The sequence below is a fragment of the Palaemon carinicauda genome, unplaced genomic scaffold (genome assembly GCF_036898095.1).
Source record: "Palaemon carinicauda isolate YSFRI2023 unplaced genomic scaffold, ASM3689809v2 scaffold237, whole genome shotgun sequence".
NCBI lineage: Eukaryota > Metazoa > Arthropoda > Malacostraca > Decapoda > Palaemonidae > Palaemon > Palaemon carinicauda.
In genome coordinates, this window is record NW_027169998.1 from 87,418 (window position 1) to 114,492 (window position 27,075).

The 27,075-nt window shown below is 45.5% G+C and overlaps 1 protein-coding gene across 1 annotated transcript in view; it reads left to right on the forward strand.

Moving 5' to 3' along the window:
* LOC137636136 (tRNA (uracil-5-)-methyltransferase homolog A-like) overlaps positions 1-27,075 on the forward strand; it is a 57,426-nt gene that overhangs the window by 25,833 nt on the left and 4,518 nt on the right. The window contains exons 5-7 of the mRNA XM_068368543.1: positions 12,909-13,036; positions 13,979-14,101; positions 15,185-15,312. Coding sequence (XP_068224644.1) covers positions 12,909-12,992 — 84 coding nt within the window. The 3' untranslated portion in view covers positions 12,993-13,036; positions 13,979-14,101; positions 15,185-15,312. The remainder of the gene's footprint in view (positions 1-12,908; positions 13,037-13,978; positions 14,102-15,184; positions 15,313-27,075) is intronic.

Genomic DNA, 27,075 nt, shown 5'->3' on the forward strand with positions numbered 1-27,075 from the left:
CCTATGCAGTCATCGGATAACTGCTCGCCGCCTAACAAAAGCGTAACACAGACTCCGAGAGTCTTTTTTTGTAGGCAAAGTGTTGCGGTCACAGACGTTACCCTCGTCTCTTACCACAACCATTTCCGTTGATCCTTAATGGGTTGTATGGCAAGATATGCAGTATATGCTTGCCTCCCTTATGGAAGACTATTCTGCCGATTAGTCCGTTGAGTCTAGCCGTTTATCTCATCGATATCCTGGCTTTCAGCCAACCTAACGTTCCTTTGTGCTTACTGTTGACGTTGGCGTAGCTTAGTCACGTCAGTCAGGTTGTTTAGAACCACACTCGATGCAGTCTCGTGTGGTTTTTCAGCCGCATTTGGACGTTAGGCCACTTGCTGAGGCTCCTGTTGACGTTCAAGACGTTCACTAACAATCGGAGTTGACTTGTTTTGACGCTGTGCGTCAACCTCCGCATTCTAGAGTTGTTTTGACTGCTCAGTCTAGGCAGTCAAAGCAGTCTCGAGTGGACGCTGTGCGTCCTCACGCACCTGTTGTGGTTGACAGTTCAGTTGTTGACAGTTCACAGACTGTCAAGCAGTTACATGACGTTGCGTTCTGGTCCGCTACTAATGCACCAGTGAGTGTGGACTCTGCTTGTAAAGCATTGCCACCACGGTAGGTCTCTCCCTTGCTTGAGACTCAGCTTTTATCGGACAAGGTTCCTGTAGATGAGGAAGTTGCTGTTCCCCCTCCTACTGATATTCCCTTGAGGACTCTGTCAGATGGAGAGGAGCCTAAAGCTGCTTAGCCTCCTATGGACTTTAATTAAATCATGAGGATTTTTTTAAGGATCTTTGTCCGGATCTTTTTGTAACTGCTGCTCCTCGTTCGCCTTAACGTCAGAGCTTACACTAGGCCTAGCTACTTCGAAGCCGTTGTTTTTAAGCTAGTGCTCTCTCGCTCTCCTAGAGAGCTTTACGTTGGCTAGGCGACTGGTTTTTCACCAGGAGGAGTTTGGGGGATACAGCCTTTGCTTTCCCTTCTTTTAAACTGGTTTATAGAGCGAGAGTCTGATATGACACGAGAGAAGTTCTCGGCTTGGGAGTTCCTGCCTCTGCCCAGATAGACTTCTCAATTCTCGTAGACTCTCCCTGGCGCCTGGCCAGGAGACGCTCCAAGTTGTTTACAGGTCAACTTCTCAGCTTTTGTCGAGCCTTTGAAGTTTTGCTGTACTATTATGTCACGCATAACAAGGCTTTCAGGGATGGTAAACGGTACCGCCTCAGTCGCTAACCCCGTCTGTTGCCACACCTGCTCCCGTAGATCCTAAATGGGCTTAGCTGCAAGACATGCAGTCCAAGCTTGCGTCCTTGATAGAGGACTTTAATGCGGAGAAGGTTGCTACCGAACCTTCTGGCCAACAACCTTCCAACCGGTCGGTTGTGCGCCCTGTTGACGCTGAGGTAACCTACTCGCGTCTGCCAGTTGAGGTGGTTCCTCCACCGATGCGACCCAGTGTGGGTTGCCAGCCGCACGTTGACGTTAAGCGACGCTCGGAGGTGGTTGTTGACGTTCAAGACGTTCAACAACCAGCAGAGGTGACTTGTTTTGACACAGTGCGTCAACCTCAGCAACCCGGTAGGGTGTTGACTGCACAACCCAGACGGTCTAGACAGTCTCGGGTTGACGCTGTGCTTCCTCGCGCACCCATGGTTGTTGACAGTTCACAGACTGTGCAGCAGTTCCATGATATTGCGTCCGGCTCCGTCACGCATCCACCAGTGCGACCGGACTCAGCGAGCCAGACGTTGCCCACTCCGTTGCCGTTTCCTCATCAGTTTTCGGATGAGGAACCCTCTGATGAGGACGTTGCTGAACAACAAGACGATCAGCCCCCAGAATAGATCAAGCCCTGCTATCCATCCAGAAGATGCTGAAGAAGGAACGCTGCTCAGTCAGGCTGTGGATGAGTCTGGTAGGGACGCTGTCATCCGTGGAACAATTTGTGTCACTAGGAAGACTACACCTCCGTCCTCTTCAATACCATCTAGCTTTTCACTGGAAAAAGGACAAGACGCTAGAAGCGGTCTCGATCCCGGTTTCCGAAAAGATAAAAGTCTTGTCTGACTTGGTGGAAGGACAATATCAACCTAAGAGAGGGTCTTCCCCTGGCTGTTCAGACTCCCAACCACGTTCTCTTCTCGGACGCATCGGACGTGGGCTGGGGCGCGACACTAGACGGTCGGGAATGCTCAGGACTGTGGAACTCGAGTCAGAGGAGCATGCATATCAACTGCAAGGAGCTGTTGGCAGTACATCTGGCCTTGAAAAGCTTCAAGTCTCTCCTTCGAGGCAAAGTGATGGAAGTTAACTCGGACATCACCACGGCCTTGGCGTACATCTCCAAACAAGGAGGTACCCACTCACTGACGTTGTACGAGATCAAGGGACCTGCTCATCTGGTCAAAAGGTCAAGACATCTCCCTAGTAACGAGGTTCATCCAAGGCGACTTTAACGTCATAGCAGATTGTCTCAGTCGGAAAGGGCAAGTAATTCCAACCGAATGGACCCTCCACAAGGATGTGTGCAAGAGACTTTGGGCCACTTGGGGTAAAACCATCCATAGATCTCTTTGCAACCTCGCTGACCAAGAGGCTTCCAATCTATTGCTCTCCAGTCCCGGACCCAGCAGCAATACATATAGATGCTTTCCTCCTAGATTGGTCACTTCTGGATCTCTACGCATTCCCACCGTTCAAGATTGTCAACAAGGTACTGCAGAAGTTCGCCTCTCACGAAGGGACAAGGTTGACGTTAGTTGCTTCCCTCTGGCCCGCGAGAGAATGGTTCACAGAGATACTTCGATGGTTAGAAGACGTTCCCAGTATTCTTCCTCTAAGGGTAGACCTTCTACGTCAGCCACACGTAAAGAAGGTACTCCAAAGCCTCCACGCTCTTCGTCTGACTGCCTTCAGACTATGGAAAGACTCTCGAGAGCTAGAGGCTTTTCGAAGGAAGCAGCCAGTGCGATTGCTAGAGCAAGGAGAGCTTCTTCCATTAGAGTCTACCAATCGAAGTGGGAAGTCTTCCGAGACTGGTGCAAGTCAGTTTCTGTATCCTCGACCAGTACCTCTGTAGCTCAAATAGCTGTTTTTTCTCTTATACCTGAGAAAAGGACGATCCCTTTCAGCTCCCACTATCAAGGGCTACAGAAGCATGTTGGCATCGGTCTTCCGGTATAGAGGCTTAGATCTTTCCAAACATAAAGATCTGCAAGACCTCCTTAAGTCTTTTGAGACCACCAAGGAGCGTCGTTTGGCTACCCCTGGATGGAATTTAGACGTGGTACTAAGATTCTTCATATCAGACAGGTTGGAGCCGTTACAATCAGCCTCCCTGAAAGATCTCACTCTTAAGACTCTTTTCCTGGTATGCTTAGCCTCGGCTAAAAGAGTCAGTGAGATTCATGTCTTCAGCAAGAACATAGGATTTTCGTCAGAAAAAGCCACTTGTTCGCTACAACTTGGTTTTCTAGCCAAAAATGAGCTGCCTTCTCGGCCTTGGCCTAAATCTTTCGATATCCCCAGCTTATCGGAGATCGTAGGCAATGAACTAGAAAGAGTCTTATGCCCTGTTAGAGCTCTTAAGTTCTATTTAAAGCGTACTAAACCTTTACAAGGCCAATCTGAAGCTTTATGGTGTTCAGTTAAGAAACCATCCTTGCCTTTGTCAAAGAATGCTTGGTCAGACTTTATCAGATTGTTAATACGAGAAGCTCATTCACATCTGAGTGAGGAAGACCGAACTTTGCTTAAGGTGAAGACGCACGAAGTTAGAGCTGTAACAACTTCCGTGGCCTTTAAGCAAAATATATCTCTGCAAAGTATAATGGACGCAACCTATTGGAGAAGCAAGTCAGTGTTCGCGTCATTTTACTTGAAAGATGTCCAGTCTCTTTACAAGAACTGCTACACACTGGGACCATTCGTAGCAGCGAGTGCAGTAGTGGGTGAGGGCTCAACCACTATAATTCCCTAATTCCATAACCTTTTTAATCTTTCTCTTGAAATGTTTTTATTGTTGTTTTTGGGTTGTCCGGAAGGCTAAGAAGCCTTTCGCATCCTGGTTGATTTGGCGGGTGGTCAAAGTCATTTCTTGAGAAGCGCCTAGATTAGGGGTTTTGATGAGGTCCTGTTGTATGGGTTGCAACCCTTGATACTTCAGATCCTAGGGGTCGATCAGCATCCTAAGAGGATCGCGAGGCTCCGTAAGGAAGACGTACTTAAAAAGGCAGAGTAATTGTTCAAGTCGACTTCCTTACCAGGTACCTATTTATTTTGTTTTTGTTATTTTGATAACTTCTAAAATGAAATAAAAATTCTTAGCTCATAATAATGTAAACATATTTTGCTGGTCTCTACCCACCCCCCTGGGTGTGAATCAGCTATTATAATCACCGGCTAAGTTAAATATTGAAAAATGTTATTTTTATAATAAAATAAATTTTTGAATATACTTACCCGGTGATTATAAATTAAAGGACCCTCCCTTCCTCCTCAATAGAGACGCAGTGGGACGAGGAGAAAATTGAGTTCTTTGTTTACATTGAGTACTGGGTATCTGGACGACAGATGGCGCTGTTGGGCACACCCGCAACCTGTGTAGCGATCGCTGGCGAATTTTACCTTAGAGTTTTCTGTCGAGCAACAGAGTTGCAGCTATTATAATCACCGGGTAAGTATATTCAAAAATTTATTTTATTATAAAAATAACATTTTTGGAAAATGTAAAAGACTTCTCCTATCTGATGAGCCGAGAGTAAGTTGGCACATACATGAGGAGAGGCGATGATACCAGTGGAGAGGTGAACAAGTATCGAGCTTCCCAGAAAGGGTTTTCTCCAACTATTTTCAAGTACAGTAGATTAATAAGAGAGGCAATATTAGATTCGTCACGACGCGTGACTGTAATATCGGGATGGGCGAATCCTCTACAGTGGGAAGTGATCGGTTCTCGTAGCTGTCTCGATACTGTTGCTCGTTGCTTTCCTGTTAGTTAATGGCGGGCCACTGTTCTTGATTTTAAGCTCAGGGAAGTTTTTTTTTTTTTAGTTTATATATGAAAGATCTATTTCAATGTTGTTACAGTACAGTTTTTATAGTTTTATTTTAATTGTTCACTACTTTTGTTGTAGTTTATTTACTTTCCTCGCGGGGCTATTTTTCAATATTAATCTTACCCGGTGATCATGTAGCTGCAGCTCTGCTGCCCGACAGAAAAAACCTACGGGCGGGATACGCCAGCGATCGCTATACAGGTGGGGGTGTACAACAACAGCGCCATCTGTCGAGTAGGTACTCAGGTACTTCTTGTCAACAAAGAACCAATTTTCTCTCTGTCGTGCCACCGGCAAGACCTACTTGATACGCTGTTGTTTCTGGAGTTGATTTTCACGCTTTTTGGTGATGTATTCTCTCTAGTTATTAGCTTACGCTGTACAGAAGTTATCATCAATACTTTATCACTTTCATTGATTAGATTTTGGATTATTTGTTGACGACTTGGATAGATTTTGGATTTCCCCCTTTGACTAATTCAAGATGTCTGACCCTACTCAAGTCCCCAAGTACAGGCAGTGTAGCGCTAGGGACTGTTCTAGGCGTCTTCCGAAGGCCTCTATAGATCCTCACACCGTTTGTTCCAATTGTAGGGGTAAAGCCTGTCAATTGGAAGATCGATGTGAGGAATGCGCTGGGCTTTCGGAATTCGATTTTCAAGAATTCCTTAAGAATGCACGTAGGCTAGAGAAGGATAGGATCAGGAGGAGTTCGTCTCGCTCTTTTGATTTTTCCTCTCCCCATGCCCCTCAACCTATTCCTTCCCCTGTAGTGGTTACACCCGACCCTTCTACTAGCTCTCATCAACCCTCGATGGCGGATATGATGCGTGCCATTCAGGCTCTTGGTGACAGAGTTGAGTCATTAGCGAATGACCGCAATCAACTCTTGGCCGACGTCAAAGAGTTGAAGGAGAAAAGTGCAGTGGGAAGTGTAGTGAGTGCAAGTGCAGTGAAAAGTGTCAGTGTTACGCATGAGGGTGCGTCTGTTCGTGCCAGTCGTCCTCCCAGTCCGGGACCTCTTGCAAGCTCCCAAGCCCAGGGGAGAAGCAATGTCGAAGGACCAAAGGGTTCGACAGGCCTTGATCAGCGTACAGATGTACCCTCAGTGGTTGAGGACGTATCTTGCAGAGATCGTCCCACCCACAAACAGACGAGTGAGCCCATTCATTCCTCGTCTGCGGAAGAAGTTTCTCGTCAGAAACGCTGGACCAAGGTCTCACGACCTCTCAAGCGCAAGGTCCCTTCCGAGCGAGTCCAACGGCCCAGGTGTAGCCACTGGGTCAGTTCGGACTCGCCGCAGTCTTCCGAAGACTGCACACCTCCCAAGAGAGGTAGAGTGGTTCCGCAGCAGGCAATCACTCCGTCTGTTGCTGCACCAACCGCTGTAGACCCTAAGTGGTCTTTGCTGCAGTCTATGCAGACTCAGCTAGCTTCCTTCATGCAGGAGTATCGTGCTGAGAAGGTTGACGCTGCACCCGTTAACCTACAACCTGCCACGGTTGTGCGCTCAGCTGACACTGCGGCTGCCTGCTCCCACACTCCGGCTGTGAGAGCTCCACCACCGATGCGCAGTCGACCCTGCCAGACGCATGTTGACGTTAGCCGACGTGCGGCACCCTCCGTTGACATGCGTGAGCTACCGCATCAGCAGTGGGAAGGTGCAGTCAAGCTGCCGTGTTTTGACGCAATGTGGCAGTCTCCGCAACCCACGGCAGTCCCCACCACGCACCACCACTCCGCTTTTGTTGTTGCCAGCTCTCAGACTGACCAGCAGCGGCATGATGTTGGATCCAGTGCAGCTACGCATGCACCCGTGCTGCCGGATTCAGCCGTTCAGCTTTCTTCTCCTCCTTTGCCGCTTCCTCCTCAGCATTCGGATGAAGGAATCTCTGATGACGACGAAGCTGCGCATTTGGACGATCAACACTCCGACATAGATGAACCCAAGACTACACCTCCCTCCTTAGACTTTAGGAAAGTCCTTGCCCTGTTTAAGGAGTTGTATCCGGAGCAGTTTGTGTCTGCAGCTCCACGCTCACCTCCCTCTGAGTTCGCTTTAGGCATGCAGTCAGCAGCTCCTGCCTTTACGAAGCTCGTACTCGCTCGCTCATCCAAGAGAGCTTTAAGGGTACTGGGAGAGTAGCTGCAGGCCAAGAAGCAACTTGGGAAGACAACCTTCTTGTTTCCCCCGGCCAAGCTTGCTTCCAGATCTAGCGTTTGGTATGCCACAGGAGAGGTTCTAGGCTTGGGAGTTCCTGCCTCTGCCCAGGGCGACTTCTCAAGTCTGGTAGACTCTCCCCGCAGACTGGCTATGAGACGGTCCAAGATTTGCTGGACCTCTTCGGACATGGACCATCTTTTGAAGGGAGTTTTCCGTGCTTTTGAGATCTTCAACTTCCTGGACTGGTGTTTGGGAGCGTTGAGCAGAAAGACCTCCCCTTCGGATAAGGACTCTGCCATGCTCATCATGTCCTGCATGGACAAAGCCATTCGGGATGGGTCTGGCGAGCTTGCGGCTTCTTTCGTGTCTGGAGTTCTTAAGAAGCGAGATCACCTTTGCTCCTTCTTGTCGGCAGGGGTCACACCATGTCAGAAGTCAGAGCTGATGTTTGCTCCGCTATCCAAGTGTCTCTTTCCTGAAGAGCTGATCAAGGGGATTGCCGCCTCGTTGATCCAGAAAGACACCCATGACCTGGTGGCGTCATCCGCACGTAAAGTCACAGCTTTACCTTCCGTGCCTAGACCTAGGATGGACACACCAGCGTCTAGGTTCATTCCGCCCTTTCGTGGCAGAACCTCCAGCAGAGGAGGTACCCGTGCCGATAGTCAACGTGGCAAAAAGAAGAAGGGTTCCAAGTCCTCAAAAGGCAGAGTCTGACTGCCATCTTCTCCAGACAGCAGCGGGAGCCAGGCTCAAGAACTACTGGCAGGCCTGGGAGAACAGGGGTGCAGACGCACAGTCTGTGAAGTTACTCAGAGAGGGGTACAGGATTCCATTCTTGCGCAAGCCCCCTCTAGCAACAACTCCCATCGACCTCTCTCCCAGGTACAGAGAGGAGGACAAGAGGCTAGCTTTACAGCAAGAGGTGTCTCTCTTGCTACAAAAGGGAGCGGTAGTCATAGTCCGGGACCATCAATCCCCGGGCTTCTACAACCGTCTCTTCTTAGTAGCGAAGAAGACAGGAGGGTGGAGACCGGTGCTAGACGTCAGTGCTCTAAATGTCTTTGTCACCAAGCAGACGTTCACCATGGAGACGACGAAGTCAGTGCTAGCATCAGTCAGGAAGGAAGACTGGATGGTCTCGTTAGACCTAAAGGACGCGTACTTTCACGTCCCCATCCACCCAGATTCCCAACCTTTCCTAAGGTTCGTCTTTGGGAAGGTGGTTTACCAGTTCCAAGCCCTGTGCTTTGGCCTAAGCACGGCACCTCTAGTGTTTACCAAACTGATGAGGAATATTGCCAAATTCCTGCATTTAGCAGACATCAGAGCCTCCCTCTATTTGGACGACTGGCTTTTAAGAGCTGCGTCAAGTCGTCGCTGTCTGGAGAATCTCAAATGGACTATGGATCTGACCAAGGTATTGGGTCTCCTGGTCAATATAGAAAAGTCCCAACTCGTCCCATCCCAAACTATAGTCTATCTAGGTATGGAGATTCAGAGTCAAGCTTTTCGGGCTTTTCCGTCGGCCCCCAGAATCAGTCAAGCCCAAGAATGCATCCAGAGCATGCTGAAAAGGAACCGATGTTCAGTCAGACAGTGGATGAGTCTAATAGGGACGCTTTCATCGCTGGACCAGTTCATCGCGTTAGGGAGACTCCACCTCTGACCCCTTCAGTATCACCTAGCTGCTCACTGGAGAAAGGACATGACGCTAGAAGCGGTCTCAGTTCCTATCTCCGCGAAGATGAAGTCTGCACTGACTTGGTGGAAGAACAACATTCTTCTCAGGGAAGGTCTACCACTGGCTGTTCAGACCCCCGACCACCTTCTCTTCTCGGACGCATCGGACACGGGCTGGGGTGCGACACTGGACGGTCGGGAATGCTTGGGCACGTGGAATCCGGATCAAAGAGCATTACACATCAACTGCAAGGAGCTACTGGCAGTTCATCTGGCCTTGAGAAGCTTCAAGTCCCTCCTTCTAGGCAAGGTGGTGGAGGTGAACTCCGACAACACTACAGCCTTGGCGTACATCTCCAAGCAAGGAGGGACTCATTCGATGACGTTGTTCGAGATCGCAAGGGACCTCCTCACCTGGTCAAGAGATCGAAACATATCGCTTGTAACGAGGTTCATTCAAGGCGACATGAATGTCATGGCAGACCGCCTCAGCCGGAAGGGTCAGATCATCCCTACAGAATGGACCCTTCACAAGAATGTTTGCAACAAACTATGGACCCTGTGGGGTCAGCCCACCATAGATCTGTTCGCTACCTCGATGACCAAGAGGCTCCCAAATTATTGCTCACCGATTCCGGACCCAGCAGCAGTTCACGTAGATGCATTTCTTCTGGATTGGTCCCATCTAGACCTTTATGCGTTCCCCCCGTTCAAGATTGTCAACAAGGTACTGCAGAAGTTCGCCTCTCACGAAGGGACAAGGTTACCGTTGGTTGCTCCCCTCTGGCCCGCGAGAGAATGGTTCACCGAGGTACTGCAATGGCTATTAGACGTTCCCAGGACTCTTCCTCTAAGAGTGGACCTTCTGCGTCAGCCGCACGTAAAGAAGGTACACCCAAGCCTCCACGCTCTTCGTCTGACTGCCTTCAGACTATCGAAAGACTCTCAAGAGCTAGAGGCTTTTCGAAGGAGGCAGCCAGAGCGATTGCCAGAGCAAGGAGGACATCCACTCTCAAGGTCTACCAGTCAAAATGGGAAGTCTTCCGAAGCTGGTGCAAGGCGAATTCAGTATCCTCAACCAGTACCTCTGTAACGCAGATAGCTGACTTCCTTTTACACCTAAGGAAGGTAAGATCCCTATCAGCTCCTACGATCAAAGGTTACAGAAGCATGTTGGCAGCAGTCTTCCGCCACAGAGGCTTAGATCTTTCCAACAACAAAGATCTACAGGACCTCCTTAAGTCTTTTGAGACCTCAAAAGAGCGTCGGTTAGCCACACCAGGCTGGAACTTAGACGTGGTCTTAAGGTTCCTGATGTCAGCAAGGTTCGAACCGCTTCAATCAGCCTCTTTTAAAGATCTCACTTTGAAGACTCTTTTCCTCGTTTGCTTAGCAACAGCTAAAAGAGTCAGTGAGATACACGCCTTCAGCAGGAACATAGGTTTTACATCTGAAACGGCTACATGTTCCTTACAGCTTGGTTTTTTAGCTAAAAACGAACTCCCTTCTCGTCCTTGGCCCAAATCGTTCGAGATTCCAAGTCTGTCCAGTTTAGTTGGAAACGAACAAGAGAGAGTACTATGCCCAGTAAGAGCTCTTAAGTACTATTTAAGACGTAGAAGCCATTACGAGGACAATCAGAAGCTTTATGGTGTTCTATTAAGAAACCTGCTTTACCGATGTCGAAGAACGCAGTTTCTTATTACATCAGACTTTTGATTAGAGAAGCCCATTCTCATCTGAATGAGGAGGACCATGCTTTGCTGAAGGTAAGGACACATGAAGTTAGAGCTGTCGCTACTTCAGTGGCCTTCAAACAAAACAGATCTCTGCAGAGTGTAATGGATGCAACCTATTGGAGAAGCAAGTCAGTGTTCGCATCATTTTACCTTAAAGATGTCCAGTCTCTTTACGAGAACTGCTACACCCTGGGACCATTCGTAGCAGCGAGTGCAGTAGTAGGTGAGGGCTCAACCACTACATTCCCATAATCCCATAAACTTTTTTAATCTTTCTCTTGAAATGCTTTTTATTGTTGTTTTTGGGTTGTACGGAAGGCTAAGAAGCCTTTCGCATCCTGGTTGATTTGGCGGGTGGTCAAATTCTTTCTTGAGAAGCGCCTAGATTAGAGGTTGTGATGAGGTCCTTTAGTATGGGTTGCAGCCCTTCATACTTCAGCACCTAGGAGTCGCTCAGCATCCTAAGAGGATCGCGAGGCTCAGTAAGGAAGACGTACTTAAAAAGGCAGAGTAATGGTTCAAGTCGACTTCCTTACCAGGTACTTATTAATTTTATGTTTGTTATTTTGAATAACTGCTAAAATGAAATACGGGATACTTAGCTTCTATTGTTAACATGTATGCTGGTCTCCACCCACCCCCCTGGGTGTGAATCAGCTACATGATCACCGGGTAAGATTAATATTGAAAAATGTTATTTTCATTAGTAAAATAAATTTTTGAATATACTTACCCGGTGATCATGAATTAAAGGACCCACCCTTCCTCCCCATAGAGACCCAGTGGACCGAGGAGAAAATTGGTTCTTTGTTGACAAGAAGTACCTGAGTACCTACTCGACAGATGGCGCTGTTGTTGTACACCCCCACCTGTATAGCGATCGCTGGTGTATCCCGCCCGTAGGTTTTTTCTGTCGGGCAGCAGAGCTGCAGCTACATGATCACCGGGTAAGTATATTCAAAAATTTATTTTACTAATGAAAATAACATTTTTCCCTGTTAAGCCTTTGGGCGTATTCATCACATAAATCACTGGTTGAAGGTTTGTACTATTTTAATGATTGAAGGAAAGAAAATGGAAATGTTTAAATTGTATAAAGATTTTATGGTAAATGTCAATTTAAACCAAGCCTCTAGAGAAGAAGTAATATGAGCTACAGGCGAGTGTAGAAATAGATTTTATTTTTGAAATTCAATTTTTAATTGGAAAAATCTAACTGAAAAACTGAAGATGCATATGTGGCTTATTATTACGTGCCGCTCTTTTAATATAGTGTTTTTTTTACTTTAGATTAATGAAGTAAAGATATTAAGCTTTGAAATGACACCGTTAAAAGTTTATTAAATCTGTGATGGGTAAATCATAAGTATTCCCATATGTGTAATTTGTTTGTTTATATGTTGCCATTGAGAAGCTCAGTGACCACCGAAATCTACGAGTCCCAAGCTTTCTGGACTTAACGTACTCTGTCGGTTTGTTTATTAGATAATGTGTTAAACCATAAATTTGTTTTCTTATTTACACCGGGAACTTGTTTTCTTATTTACACCGGAAACTAGTTTTCTTATTTACACCGAAAACTTGTTTTCTTATTTACACCTGTTCAAGTGTAGACTATTCTCTCAGCAAGAAGTGGTTCGGTCCATGTTTGTTAATTATCACAGAATGGTTCAAGAGATTGTCCCAATTTGATAAAATAAAATGACTGTATAGTACTTCGACACTCCTTGAATTTCTGTACAATTACAGAAACTAGGATGGGATTATAGAATTTAGACTTCAAACCAAGGACTGTGTCTTCTTCAATTGCACAAAAAATAGGCTTATTGAGAAAGTCTTTCAGGATTTTCGGTGATCAATCTATTCTGAAGAAGTGTTTTAATTCTTTCATTCTACCTTGTTTTGAGTATTGTAATCTTGTCTGGTCTTCAACTGCTGATTCTCATCTTAATTTGTTGGACAGGAATTTAAGGTCTATTAAATTTCTTATTCCTGATATAGATATTAATCTCTTGACACTGTTGTTCAGTTAGTTCTTTATGCTTGTATAAGATTTTTCATAGTTCTCATTACCCTTTGCATTCAGATCTTGTTTTTGTTATTATTATTTACTTATTATTTAATTATTACCTCTCTTTTTTCCCTTGAAGATATGGGAATTTGCACTCCCAACTAAGAACAATTTCCAGCTTTATTAATTTTTTCGATGTCACCTTCTAGGCATCAACCCCGATGACGATTTGCCGACTGTCGGATTCCGAGTTTCCAGTTAGAAGGCCGGGAGCCTGGCTGTCGGACCAGTAGGTCATCTAGTCCACATTCCAAACACTATGAAGAAAGTCGTCGAGGTACGTTGGATGTTTTGAGTGTTAAGATTTGACGGTGCTGAGTAGAGATGGTCCCAATGTTTTCATTTACACTTGCAACAGCGAATATTCCCACGTGTTTCAAGATGCGCATTTGCTTTTGCCTGCGAAATATTTTTCGAATATCAAATTCTCCTGCTTCTTTTGCAATCTCTTTGGACCCATTCTGTTATTCTTGTGTCCATCTGTTATATGTCGTTCTCGTTATGTCCTGCCCATGTCCATTTCTTTTTCTTGTTAGAATACCCTCTACTTTAGTCTGCTCTCGTATCCATGTTGCTCTTTCTTTCTCTTTGTGTTATTCCCATCATTATTCTTTCCATAGTTCTTTGAGTTATAACTAGCTTATGTTCTAAGGCTTAGGTAAGGCTCCAAGTTTCTGATGCATAAGTCAGAAAAAATACGTAATATACATATATACAGTATATATATATTGTTATTAACTACATGCAATTATATAATTATATTCATGATATATAACAGTTGAAAGTTATCAATTTTAAGTCCATTATAAAAAAATTATATAAGGAAACTAGTAAATTTTGGTGTGGTAAGTAAAAATAGTAAGAAAACTGAATCGAGAATTGTAGAGTATAAACAACATGGAAATAATAGATCCATAAATGTCTGTGGGTGTCTTATTGTTATTCACGAGGGGTTATAGCTACGGGCAAATTACAGCAATTTAAAAAAAGAATACAGGTTTATTTATCTACTTAGCGGTTGTCAACCATCGCAGTGGGGGCTTGGGTCTTGATGCTCGCAATAGCCAAAAGATTACCTTACTTGTAAATTTAATGATTTCTTTAAGCCCACAAAAAACTGAACAATGTTTTTCTATGTGATCTCCATTTTATTTAAGAACCTAGTGGTAAGAGGCTACTTGTTTTCAAACTGACGTTTACCCCTCTTATTTTCCAACAGGTATTCCAGGATTACATTCGCAGCTCGGAGCACAAACTGTTCGATCCCCTGACCCACGAAAGGGGTGTGGAGACAGCTTACCGTCAGGACGTGTCCCACGACGATGTTCTCATAGCCGTTGTGGTCAGTATAGAAGAGTATCGGTTTTAAAGACGGTTAGGATAGGTTTAAAACTTGCAGTGGAGTTTGGGTCCATTTATATTAAAGCAATCCTGACCCCTTTTGACTAAGTGTTCTGGGTCAGGAATCATCTTGGGGTAAACCACTCGCAAAAGGGAAATCTCAAAGTACTGTATTGAAGTTCGTCGCTTCAAGGGGACAGTAGTGACCTCTATAAATCTGTGTATTGTATTTGTGCCTAACTTGGTGCATTGTCTCTGCACCTAACCTAGTGCATTGTCTTTGCACCTAACCTGGTTCATTGTCTTTGAACTTAACTTAACAGGGGTCCTTCATCCTCTTGCAACTCTACATTTTATAAGTCTCAACATATGTGCCCTTCTTATTACTGCAGTTGTCATTCAACCTCGTTAAACTTGAACTTTGTAGTATACTTTACTCCTCAATTGGCCTGCCAGGCCCTGACCCCAGAGAAGGTTCCATATATCCATACTTCTGAATTATATTAAAGTCAAAAGTTCTCTACTCTGTCTGAGAAATTTTTGGGTATTTTTGCATTGCAATATTTCATATTTAGCCGTGGGTGAAGTAATAGATAATCTATCTCATTCTTTCTCTGTTCATTGATATAATTTTCCTTGCCAAGAGGAAGGCCAAGGTTTGGGTGGATGGATGGAGTGAAGAAAGCTCTGGGTGATGGGATGATAGATGTGAGAGAGGCAAGAGAGCGTGCTAGAAATAGGTATGAATGGTGAGCGATTGTGACGCAGTTCCGGTAGGCCCTGCTGCTTCCTCCGGTCGCCTTGGATGACTGCAGAGGTAGCAGCAGTAGGGGATTCAGCGTTATGAAGCTTCATCTGTGGTGGATAACAGGGGAGGGTGGGCTGTGGCACCTTAGCAGTACCAGCCGAACTCGGTTGAGTCCTTCGTCAAGCTGGGAGGAGCATTGAGAGGAAAGGTCCCCTTTTTTTCCATTTGTTTTGATGTCGGCTAACCCCCCCCCCCCCCAAATTGGGGGAAGTGCCTTGGTATATGTATGATATATATATCATTATTCTCTCTCAAGGGTTTCTTCTACGTCCGCAGATCCATCCACAAGATTTCTCAGAGGAAGACATCGGCGACCTAAAGCAAGACATCATAGATTACTTCTAGGACGAGGTCGGCACGTCGGCCGGCGTGACCTCCATCTTCTTCCAGGCGTTTGGGCAGAAGTAAGTCATGATTTATAACCATGAAATAATGAGTTGAAATTGTTCAATTGAGTTAGAATATCATTACTTTGATTGAAAACAATTCTTGTTTTGTGAAAGTCAAAATTCATCATTTGTTTATTAGATTATTATTATTAAAAGGGAAGACCTTAACCAGCTTACATGAGTCAAGCTCGACTCTGACAGAGCTGCCCTGATTAAATTCTAGAGGTAAAAATACTTATATTAAAACTGATAATAAAATATAAAGCAAATCGATATAGAATATAGGATAAAAATAGACTTTTATATAAAAGCTATTAATGAAATATAAAATTATTTTATAGAATATAGGATAAATAAGATTTTTATATAAAAGGCTATGGTAAATAGAAATTTAATTCTAATGTATAAATTTTTCTCAAAAAACTTTTAAGTCTTGGAAACCGAAATTCCTAGAGTCTGATGAAATGTCCTATAGACTAATGTCGCCAAAATATAAATATCTCTATTTAAGACTTTACAATTATGTCGTGATGTCTCGGACTTGGTATTGGTCAAATGAGGAGAAATTATTGTAAAGTCAATTTTCAATATTAAACTTACCCGATAATCATGTAGCTGTCAACTCCGTTGCCCGACAGAATTCTATGGAGGGATACGCCAGCTATCACAATACTAGAAGGGGGTGTACTTACCAGCGCCACCTGTGGCCAGGTACTCAATCATTTGTTGTTGACACCTCCTCAATTATTCCTCTGTCGTGCTTCCGGCTAGACGTTCTGGGATACGCTTATGGTCTTCGAGTTTATTCACGGATATTTGGTGAAGTATTCTCTCAGATTAACGGCTGTCGCTTTACTGGAATCCTTCTTATATTAGCTAGATAGCTTTTATATAATACTGATATAACGGTTAACGAATTTTGCTTGTTTTTGGATCACCCTTTGGCTAACTCTTTGAAACAAGATGTCTGACGTTTCGCAAGCCCCCTCCCATAGACGATGTAGGTCTTGCAATAGGCGTATTCCGAAGGCCTCGGTAGATCCTCACACCGCTTGTTCTGACTGTAGGGACAGGCCCTGTCTATTAGAAAATCGATGTGAGGAATGCGCCGGACTTTCGGAATTGGAATTTGTCCGTCTTTTAAAATATTCATCTAAGTTAGAGAGAGGTAGAGTTAGGAGAAGTTCTTCTCACTCTTCTATGTTTTCCTCACCTCATGATCCCCTACCTTTTCCTACCCCTGTAGTGGCTACCCCCGAACCTACTGTGTGCCCTCCGCCTGATATGTCAGTTGTTTTGCGTGCTATTCAGGCTTTAGGCGATAAAGTAGAATCAGTGGTAAGTGACCATAAGTCTCTGATGGCCGAAGTTAAAGAACTGAAGGTCAAGAGTGCAGTGGGTGGAATTAGTGCCAGTGCTGTGACGAGTGCTAGTGTCGGTGCAGTGCCAAGTGCTAGTGGTGCCAGTGTGGTGCGTGAGGATTTTTCTGTGCGAGCCAGTCGTCCTCCCAGTCCGGGACCTCTTGCAAGCTCCCATGCCCAGGGGAGAAGCAATGTCGAAGGGCTTAAGGGTTCGACAGGCCTTGTTAGGCGCACAGAACTATCCTCGGTGGTTGCGGGCGTGTCTTCCTTAGACCGTCACTCCCACCTGCAGACGATTGAGCCCGTCTTATTCTCGTCCGCTGATCAACTAGCAGGGAAGAAACGTTGGTCTCAGGTCTCGAGACCGCTTAAACGTAGAGTCCAGTCCGCGAGTGCTCAGCCAGGTTGCAGTCATTGGCTCAGCTCTGACTCGCCTCAGTCATCTGTCGACTGTACTCCGCCCAAGAGGAGTAAGGTTCTGCCAAAACAGAGCCCGACTGTGACTTTACCTCAGTCTGTTATCGTTTCTGCCGATCCCAAGTGGACCCTGCTTCAGTCCATGCAAGCTCAGCTTTCGGACTTGATGCGTGAGTGTCGGGCTGAGAGTGTTGCACCTCCTCCTCCGCCTACACTCCCTCCGCCTGTTCTCGCTCCGCCTGTGCTCGCCCCGCCTGCACTTGCTCCGCCTGGTCGCAGCACCATCTGCCAGGCGTACGATGTTGAGCCACTTTCGGAGTTCGCTGTTCCCAGTGGTGTTCAGCCTCAGCCTTCTTTAAGGCAACCCTTGCTTTGGGATCAGGAGAGTTATTCCACTCTTCCTCCGCCTCCCCTTGCTGCTCCGCCAGTGGTGCAACTCTCGGTTGGGGTACAACAACCTCTCCCCTCCGTGAGTCTGTCTGCTCAGCCATCGCTGCAGCGAGCTCAACCCTCCTCAAGGCAAGCTCCTCTACACCCTGGACTTGCGCCTCAGGAGCCTCAGCTTGCGAGAACTTTACCTTGTTCTGCGCAGCCTCAACCTCATCATGCTCCGCTCATCTCTCAGGAACAGGAACGGACTACTCCGCCTCCGTCCTCCGCTCAGCTTGTGCAATCCTTGGGTTCAACCTCTTTTGCTAGGAGTCAACCTCCTTCACCCATGCGCCTGCCTTCTGCTTCGTCTGTTGTTCAGCCTTTGCAGTCTGAGCCTCAGGTTTTCCCTCAACAGTTACTGGAAGAGGAAACCACTGTTATTGTTCCTACCCGTTCTGACTCTGCGGTTCAGCATTCTGGTCCGATAACTTCGCTACCCTCTGCTGATGAGGTGTCGGATGATGAGGAGGCACACCTTGATCCCTCATCAGACGTGGACGAATCTAAGCTTTCTCCACTGTCGATTGATTTTTGTAAGGTCTTGGCTCTACTCAGGGAGATTTACCCAGACCACTTCGTCTCTGCTATTCCCCGCTCTCCACCATCTGAGTTTTCGCTGGGCGTACAACAAGCTAAGTCCAACTATACTAAGCTTGTCCTAGCTAGATCCTCCAAGAGGGCTTTAAGGATCTTAGGGGAGTGGCTGCAGTCTAAACAACACCTTGGCAAGACTTCCTTCATGTTCCCTCCAACGAAGCTCGCTTCGAAAGGTTGCGTTTGGTATGCCACAGGGGAAGCACCAGGCTTAGGAGTACCTGCCTCTGCCCAGGCTGACTTCTCAAGTCTGGTGGACTCGCCTCGGAGAACTGCTATGAGACGCTCGAAGGTTTGTTGGACCTTCTCAGACCTGGATCATTTACTGAAAGGGTTGTTCAGAGCATTTGAAATGTTCAACTTTCTCGACTGGTGCCTGGGGGCCCTCAGCAAGAAAACCTCTCCTGCGGACAAAGATTCTGCCATGCTAATAATGTCCTGCATGGATAAGGCCATCAGAGATGGATCGGGTGAGCTAGCGTCGTTATTTGTATCAGGGGTGTTGAAGAAAAGGGAACAACTGTGTACCTTCCTTTCCGCCAGCATTACACCTTGCCAACGGTCACAACTCCTTTTTGCTCCTCTCTCAAAGTTCCTCTTTCCCGAGGAGCTAGTTAAGGACTTGTCTGCTGCCCTGATACAAAAGGACACGCACGATCTTGTAGCCTCATCGGCTCGTAAGTCTAAGGTTGCCACCTCAGTCCCCAAGACTTATCGCTCCCCAGTGGCTGATACCCCGGCTACGAGGTTCATACCGCCCTTTCGTGGTAGAGCCCCCAGCCGAGGAAGCTCCCGCCCAGACTCTCACAGGAGCAAGTCTAGGAAAGGATCCAGGACATCTAAGGGAAAGAACTGACTCTCAGTTTCTCCAGACAACAGTAGGAGCCAGACTCAAGATCTTCTGGCGAGCCTGGGAGAAGAGAGGTGCAGACGCACAGTCTGTCAGTTGGCTGAGGTACGGTTACAGGATTCCATTCTGCCTCAAACCACCTCTGACCACATCGCCCATCAACCTCTCTCCCAACTACAAAGAAGAGGACAAGAGGCTAGCATTGCAACAGGAGGTGTCGCTACTTGTGCAGAAGAAGGCAGTGGTTATAGTCCGGGACCATCAATCCCCGGGCTTCTACAACCGTCTCTTTCTTGTGGCCAAGAAGACAGGAGGTTGGAGACCGGTGCTGGACGTCAGCTCTCTCAACGAGTATGTCACCAAGCAGACGTTCACGATGGAGACGACCAAGTCGGTCTTAGCAGCGGTCAGACAGGAGGACTGGATGGTCTCGTTGGACTTGAAAGATGCATACTTTCACGTTCCCATTCATCCAGACTCCCAACCTTTCCTGAGATTCGTTTTCGGAAAGGTTGTCTATCAGTTCCAAGCCCTGTGTTTTGGCCTAAGCACAGCTCCTATGGTCTTTACTCATCTGATGAGGAATGTAGCGAAATTCCTACACTTATCGAACATCAGAGCCTCCCTCTACCTAGACGACTGGCTGTTGAGAGCCTCCACGAGTCGTCGTTGTCTGGAGAACCTCAATTGGACTTTAGACTTAATCAGAGACCTAGGTCTATTAGTCAATATAGAGAAATCTCAACTCATTCCCTCCCAATCCATTGTGTACCTGGGAATGGAGATTCAGAGTCAGGATTTTCGGGCTTTTCCATCGGCCCCCAGGATAAACCAAGCCCTAGAGTGCATCATGAGCATGCTGAAGAGGAGCAATTGCTCAGTGAGACAGTGGATGAGTCTCACAGGGACCCTCTCATCACTGGCCCTGTTTGTCGAGCTAGGAAGACTCCACCTCCGCCCTCTTCTATTCCATCTTGCTGCTCATTGGGACAAGGGGTCGACTCTAGAAGCAGTCTCTATCCCTATCAACCAAGAGATGAAGACCACTCTCCTGTGGTGGAAGCACAATCTCCTTCTCAAGGAGGGTCTATCATTGGCCATCCAGACCCCCAATCTTCATCTCTTCTCAGATGCATCAGACTCGGGCTGGGGTGCGACCTTGGACGGACGGGAATGCTCAGGAGTATGGAACAAGGAACAAGGATTACTCCACATCAACTGCAAGGAACTGTTAGCAGTTCATTTAGCCCTGTTGAACTTCAAGTCCCTCCTGCTAGGCAAAGTGGTGGAGGTGAATTCAGACAACACCACAGCCTTGGCTTACATCTCCAAGCAAGGAGGGACCCATTCGAGGAGCCTTTACGAGATCGCAAGGGACCTCCTCATTTGGTCAAGAGGTCTAAACCTCACTCTGGTCACGAGGTTCATCCAGGGCGATATGAATGTTTCAGCGGATCGCCTCAGCAGAAGGAATCAGGTCATTCCCACGGAATGGACCCTCCACAAGAGTGTGTGCAACAGACTTTGGACCTTGTGGGGTCAACCTACCATAGATCTGTTTGCCACCTCCATAACCAAGAGACTTCCGCTTTATTGTTCCCCTGTTCCAGACCCTGCAGCGGTTCATGTGGATGCTTTTCTTCTGAACTGGTCCCATCTCGACCTGTACGCATTCCCTCCGTTCAAGATAATAAACAAAGTTCTGCAGAAATTCGTCTCGCACGAAGGGACACGGCTGACGCTGGTTGCTCCCCTTTGGCCTGCAAGAGAATGGTACACAGAGGTACTGCAATGGCTAGTCGACTTCCCCAGGACTCTACCTCTAAGAGTGGACCTTCTACGTCAACCACACGTAGACAGGTTGCACCCAAACCTCCACGCTCTTCGGCTGACTGCCTTCAGACTGTCGAAAGATTCGCTAGAGCTAGAGGCTTTTCGAAGGAGGCAGCCAGTGCGATTGCCAGAGCTAGAAGAGTTTCCACTCGTAGAGTCTACCAGTCTAAATGGGAGGTCTTCCGAAGCTGGTGTAGAGCCAATTCTATATCCTCTACCAATACCTCTGTGATCCAAATAGCTGACTTCCTTCTACATCTTAGGAATGAGAGATCCCTTTCTACACCTACGATTAAAGGATATAGGAGCATGTTGGCCTCAGTTCTCCGTCACAGAGGTTTGGACCTGTCTTCCAACAAGGACCTTCAAGACATTCTCAAGTCTTTTGAGACGTCTAAAGAACGTCGTCTTTCCACTCCAGGCTGGAATCTAGACGTAGTCTTAAGGTTCCTTATGACATCTAGGTTCGAACCTCTCCAGTCAGCTTCCTTCAAGGATCTTACCCTCAAGACTGCTTTTCTCGTTTGCCTTGCAACAGCTAAGAGAGTCAGTGAGGTTCATGCCTTCAGCAAGAACATTGGTTTTACAACCGAATCTGCAACATGTTCTTTTCAGCTTGGATTCCTAGCAAAGAACGAACTTCCTTCACGTCCTTGGCCTAGATCGTTCGAAATACCTAGCCTCTCCAACATGGTAGGTAACGAACTAGAGAGAGTTTTTTGCCCTGTCAGAGCTCTCAAATATTATCTGAAGAGGTCTAAACCTATTCGAGGACAGTCAGAAGCTTTATGGTGTGCCATCAAGAAACCCTCGAGACCCATGTCCAAGAATGGGCTTTCGTACTATATAAGGCTTCTGATCAGAGAAGCACATTCTCACCTAAAGGAGGAAGACCTTGCATTGCTGAAGGTAAGGTCCCACGAAGTAAGAGCTGTAGCTACTTCGTTGGCCTTTAATAAAAACCGTTCTCTGCAGAGCATAATGGATGCAACCTATTGGAGGAGCAAGTCAGTGTTTGCATCATTTTATCTGAAAGATGTCCAGTCTCTTTACGAGAACTGCTACACCCTGGGACCATTCGTAGCAGCGAGTGCAGTAGTAGGTGAGGGCTCAGCCACTACATTCCCTTAATCCCATAACCTTTTTTAACCTTTCTCTTGAATACTTTTATTGTTGTTTTTTATGGTTGTTACGGTAGGCTAAGAAGCCTTCCGCATCCTTGGATTTGGCGGGTGGTCTATTCATTCTTGAGAAGCGCCTGGGTTAAAGGTTTGGTAGAGGTCCTTTAGTAGGGGTTGCAACCCCGTGTACTTTGGCACCTTTGGGTTGATTCAGCCTCCAAGAGGAACGCTGCGCTCAGTAAGGAAGACGAACTTTAAATAAAGAGGCAGAGTAACGGTTCTATTCGACTTCCTTACCAGGTACTTATTATTTCATTGTTATTTGAGATAACTGTTATATGAAATATGGGATACTTAGCTATCCTTTAATCTTGTACACTGGTTTTCACCCACCTCCCTGGGTGTGAATCAGCTACATGATTATCGGGTAAGTTTAATATTGAAAAATGTTATTTTTATTAATAAAATAAATTTTTGAATATACTTACCCGATAATCATGATTTAATCGACCCTCCCTTTCCTCCCCAGAGAGAACCAGTGGACCGAGGAATAATTGAGGAGGTGTCAACAACAAATGATTGAGTACCTGGCCACAGGTGGCGCTGGTAAGTACATCCCCTTCTAGTATTGTGATAGCTGGCGTATCCCTCCATAGAATTCTGTCGGGCAACGGAGTTGACAGCTACATGATTATCGGGTAAGTATATTCAAAAATTTATTTTATTAATAAAAATAACATGTTATTGGAGTGTAGGTGTTGTTGTTATTTCTGGGTCGACCTGTGGCGCCCGGTGAAAAGAGTCCTTCTTATATATCTTTTCTGATAAAACCTTCCAATTATACCAGAGAAAGATAAAAGCATGGAATGCTGAGGTTACTACCCTCGCGCGAGCACCTTTTGGGTGTCGTGTATAAAGCAAAGGCGCGTGAAAACCACTATTCACAGGTTGTCTTCCATTTAGTTAATTCCTTCGTCAAAGGGAAGGGCCGATACAAAGGCCCTAGCCAACCACCAGCGCCACACCACCATGCCACGACGCGAGCGCCATCTGAACTACATCCTTCTTTTGGAATCTTAAGTGTTGAATTTGTTTGTGGTGCTCTCGGTCTTTTTTATCAATCGTGGATTTATTTTGTCATGTCCGAAGCTCCATCTTCACATATTCCAATGTTAAGTACCATAGTTTGTTTTGACAGTTTTTTATTGTACCGGGCTTTTGTTTTATATCCAGTATAGTCTGTTTTATTATTCCCGTCTGGCCTTTCATGGCGGCCATTGTTAGTTCACTTGTTTGAGAATTCATCTTTGTCTGCCCGTTTAGTACTCTGTCACTTAGGTTCTTGGTTAAGTCCCTGGCCTTATGCCTTTAGAACCGTTATTATTTTTTTTTTTTTTTTTGTGTGTATTTATGCTCATGGTACTTTTTGCTAGCAAGTCCAGCCTACGAACGAGATAGCGATCTAGCTTTGTATTTGTTTAGTACCCGCCCCACCGAGGTGTTCGTCACTCGACTGTGGTATTTATTTTAAGTTTTAGCAGATGCTATTCTTCGATCGTAGTGTTATATGGATGTACATTTTTATTTTATACGTTTATAATAGTGTTGTGTGATTTTTAGTCCTGTTTTTGTGTCCAAGAGAGCGAGAGCTTGGGGTCCCCGTTTTCTGTTCGCAGTCACGAGTTACCCCTTTCTCTCGTTTTCTTTCTTAACTCCGGTGGTTGAGCGGATTTCCCGTTTTCCGTTTTGTGCGTTCAACGGGTTCTCCCTCCCTCACCTCTCCCCCTCTGGGTGGATGATAACTTACGAGTTATTTATTTTTCGTGACTTTTCAATTGTTAGCGTTATTTTGGTCCGTGTTTCGTCCTCTCCCCGTTACGGCTCGGGAGTAGTTTATGAACGTTTTCCACTCCGCCTTGAGTTCTACTCCGCCATGAGGGATTCTCAATGACTTTCGTTCTATTGTTATATTTATATATTGTTTACTACATGGGACGGGCTTCATATTGTTTAGATACGACCCTCCGGTGGCCCTTACTCCGGTCTCAGGCCACGGCCATATCCACAATAGCCATTGTTATTACAATTGTGTTTTTATTCACAATAATTATTCAGGACCTTTCTTCTCCCTCCGGCCTCACCGGAGATCGTAAATACGCTTTGCTATGATCTAAGCTTTAGCCTTTAGCTGCGGCTTGGCTTTTTATCTTTCACAATTGAATTATTAGCCACAATTTAATTATTCAGAGCATCTCATTATCCTCCGGCGTCACCGGAGGTCGCCCATACACTTCACACTTATATTTGCCTTGCCTTTAGCTAAGGCTGCTTTATTCAGGACGTCTCATTACGCTCCGGCTTCACCGGAGGTCGCCCATACACTTCACACTTATATTTGCCTTGCCTTTAGCTAAGGCTGGTGTTTATATTTATTTTAAGGGCATGTCACTGCTTCCCCGACCCTCGGAGGTCGGCAGATTGCTTTAAGTTATTTATCCTTATGTCATTAACAGACGTTAGGTAAATTACAAATATACAAACAATTGAATATTAAAGTGCCAACAATGGTATGGGGCGGTATCATCTTAGGGAATTTAGTGAGTGCCGGAATTCTAGAATAATAGGGTTTTTTATCCCCTTATCAGAGTTTCAAGAAACACCAGACTCATGTCTCCTTTCTTTTACAGAAGGCCCGTTGTACTGCCGAAGGATGCCCTGCCTCGTTCAACGACCCCGTTGGGCATGACCTCTGCCGGTCTCATGCGCACTGCTCCATTCCCTTTATCCAGGAACCGGGACAGGCCCAGTACATGGTTTGGTTCCCGGATTTGTGCTCGCTCTGTTACGAGCTGTCGTCAATTCTACTGAGCGATGAAATTTGAAAATATAAAAGTCCAAGAATTTTTTCTTCCTTATTACAATAGGTCTTTGCTCTCTGGCTGTTTAGATAGTCTGGTTTAAAGGTCGCTCATGAATGGCAGAGGCAAGGGACAGTGACATTGCCCTAGGAATCGGGACAATGGCCTAGAGACTGACCATATATTATATGATCAGCACCCAAGCCTCCTCTCCACCCAAGCTAGGACCAGGGAGGGCCAGGAAGTGGCTGCTGATGACTCAGCAGATAGACCTATAGGCTCCCCCAAACCCCCCAAACTTAGCTCACAAGGATGGTAAGGTTGCAGACACTAATGGCACTAACGAGTCTGAGCGGGTCTCGAACCCCCCGACTGGCAAACACCAGGCAGAGACGTTACCAATCAGGCCACAGCACTTTTAGTCTGTAACTTTAGTTTTGAGTACAGATTATCCCATTCATGCTTTCTTTTGGTTTTCTTTTTAATATTTCACGAATTTCATAAGTTGTGTTGTGATAGGCAACAGTTTTTTATCCCTTTTTCTCTCTTTCCATATGGGGAAAACTATAAGGATGTTTTTTCTTACCATAAATACACGTAACATAGTTTCTGTTATCATCATCAGTGTCATACAGTGAGAGTACATGTTCACATGGAGCAAATTTTGATGATATTGTTCCATAGGAAGCCCACAAGTAGAAAATTGAAACCTTTTGAATTGTAACTTATTAGAAAACTACAGATAGGAAGGTAAACAGATCATCTTGTGGCAATATGGACTCTTGAACAGTTGGTAAACTGGGTTAAATATATGGTGATTATAGTTTGAGGCCCTTGAAACAAGCAGTTGCGTCTTAAACTTATGAAGAGCTTCGGGTTCCACGTCTTAACGGAAATCTTGTACACACTTGTGGCGCATTTAGTAGAGGACCTTCGGTAATGGGCTGGTTTTTATCTTAATACTTTATTAGAATAAGAATGCAGATGGTCTCAAGAAAAAAAGAACACTAATTCCTGTAAAGGCTCTTTAGGTGATATGGAAATTCTGTTTTGTAATACTATATGTCTTTAGAGAGTGTGCAAGTGGTTATATCCCAATGCAGGTCAGTATTGTAATGCGATATTATAACAAAAGGAATCCCACTTCGCACAGCTGTTTGTAAATGAAACGCCAGCTCAGTTTTCGCAGTTGTCTGAGGAAGGATTACCAGAATTCTTTTTGGATTTATAGAAGGAACATCAGAATTGACCCATTGCTCATAGAATGTATTACAAAAGGATCATTGTTGTTTGGCTAATCCCAACACACTGTCCTTTGTTGACCAGATATTCAGTTAAAAGGGAACAGAAAATGAACATTCGAAGGAAATGTGTCTCCCTCAAACCATGAGATTTACGTATTGAGATGTCCTAGGGGATCCCTGTTACATAGGGATAGAAGATCCATTATCCGTTTGTAACTCCCTGATTGCTACATGAACTTTTCTAGACCTTGCATCCTGGTTGGTAGAAATTCGGTGTTGGATACCTTTGGAATTAGCTGGTATCAAGTATGAATACAGAGGAAACCATTGATGAGATTGCAGTTGTGCATGTTTAACTTGTTGGGCAATCATATTACAGGGGAAATTTTGATTCACTGATACTCAATTACATCTTTAAAAAAACAGTTAGTAAAAGAGTGGCAGGTTTTGATACAGTTAACCCCAACAACTGTTTCCCTACCCTTAGAAATAGTAAATGATAGATGGCGGTGTGAGGTGCAAGGATTTACCTTATTATTCCAAAATCTATCAATAAGATTTGATGGATCTTCATGCATGAATGTGACAATCCTTCTTGAGGTGCTTATATCACTGGGGATATGAAGATGCAGGGTTTAATTGCTACAACCTCAGTTTTCCTTGAGAGTGTTGGTTACATTTTGTCATTGGTCATATGAGGTCAAGGTAACAGAAGATTGCAGAAGGGATGTCATTGTGGACATTCTTTCAAAACCTTTTAGTAGTCGTACCTCTGTCATTGGAAGCGAGATGAACAAGTATTTGCCATACTACTAGGAAGGTCCCGTGAGTGCATGATGGTGTTTTCGATTAGGGTGGATCATAACTAGAAAGGTCACAGAAATAACCATGAATTCATAAGTGCAAGGGGTGGGCGGAAGTTCACGATATGAACTCGAGGAAACTGGAATGCTAGCGTCCCGTTTAAGGAATCAGTTGCAATTGTGAGGAATAAATAGAGTATAAAGTCTTTTTGTAAGGTATTAATGAAGATTTGTGTTAGGTAAATGCAACTTAGTTTCCCATATC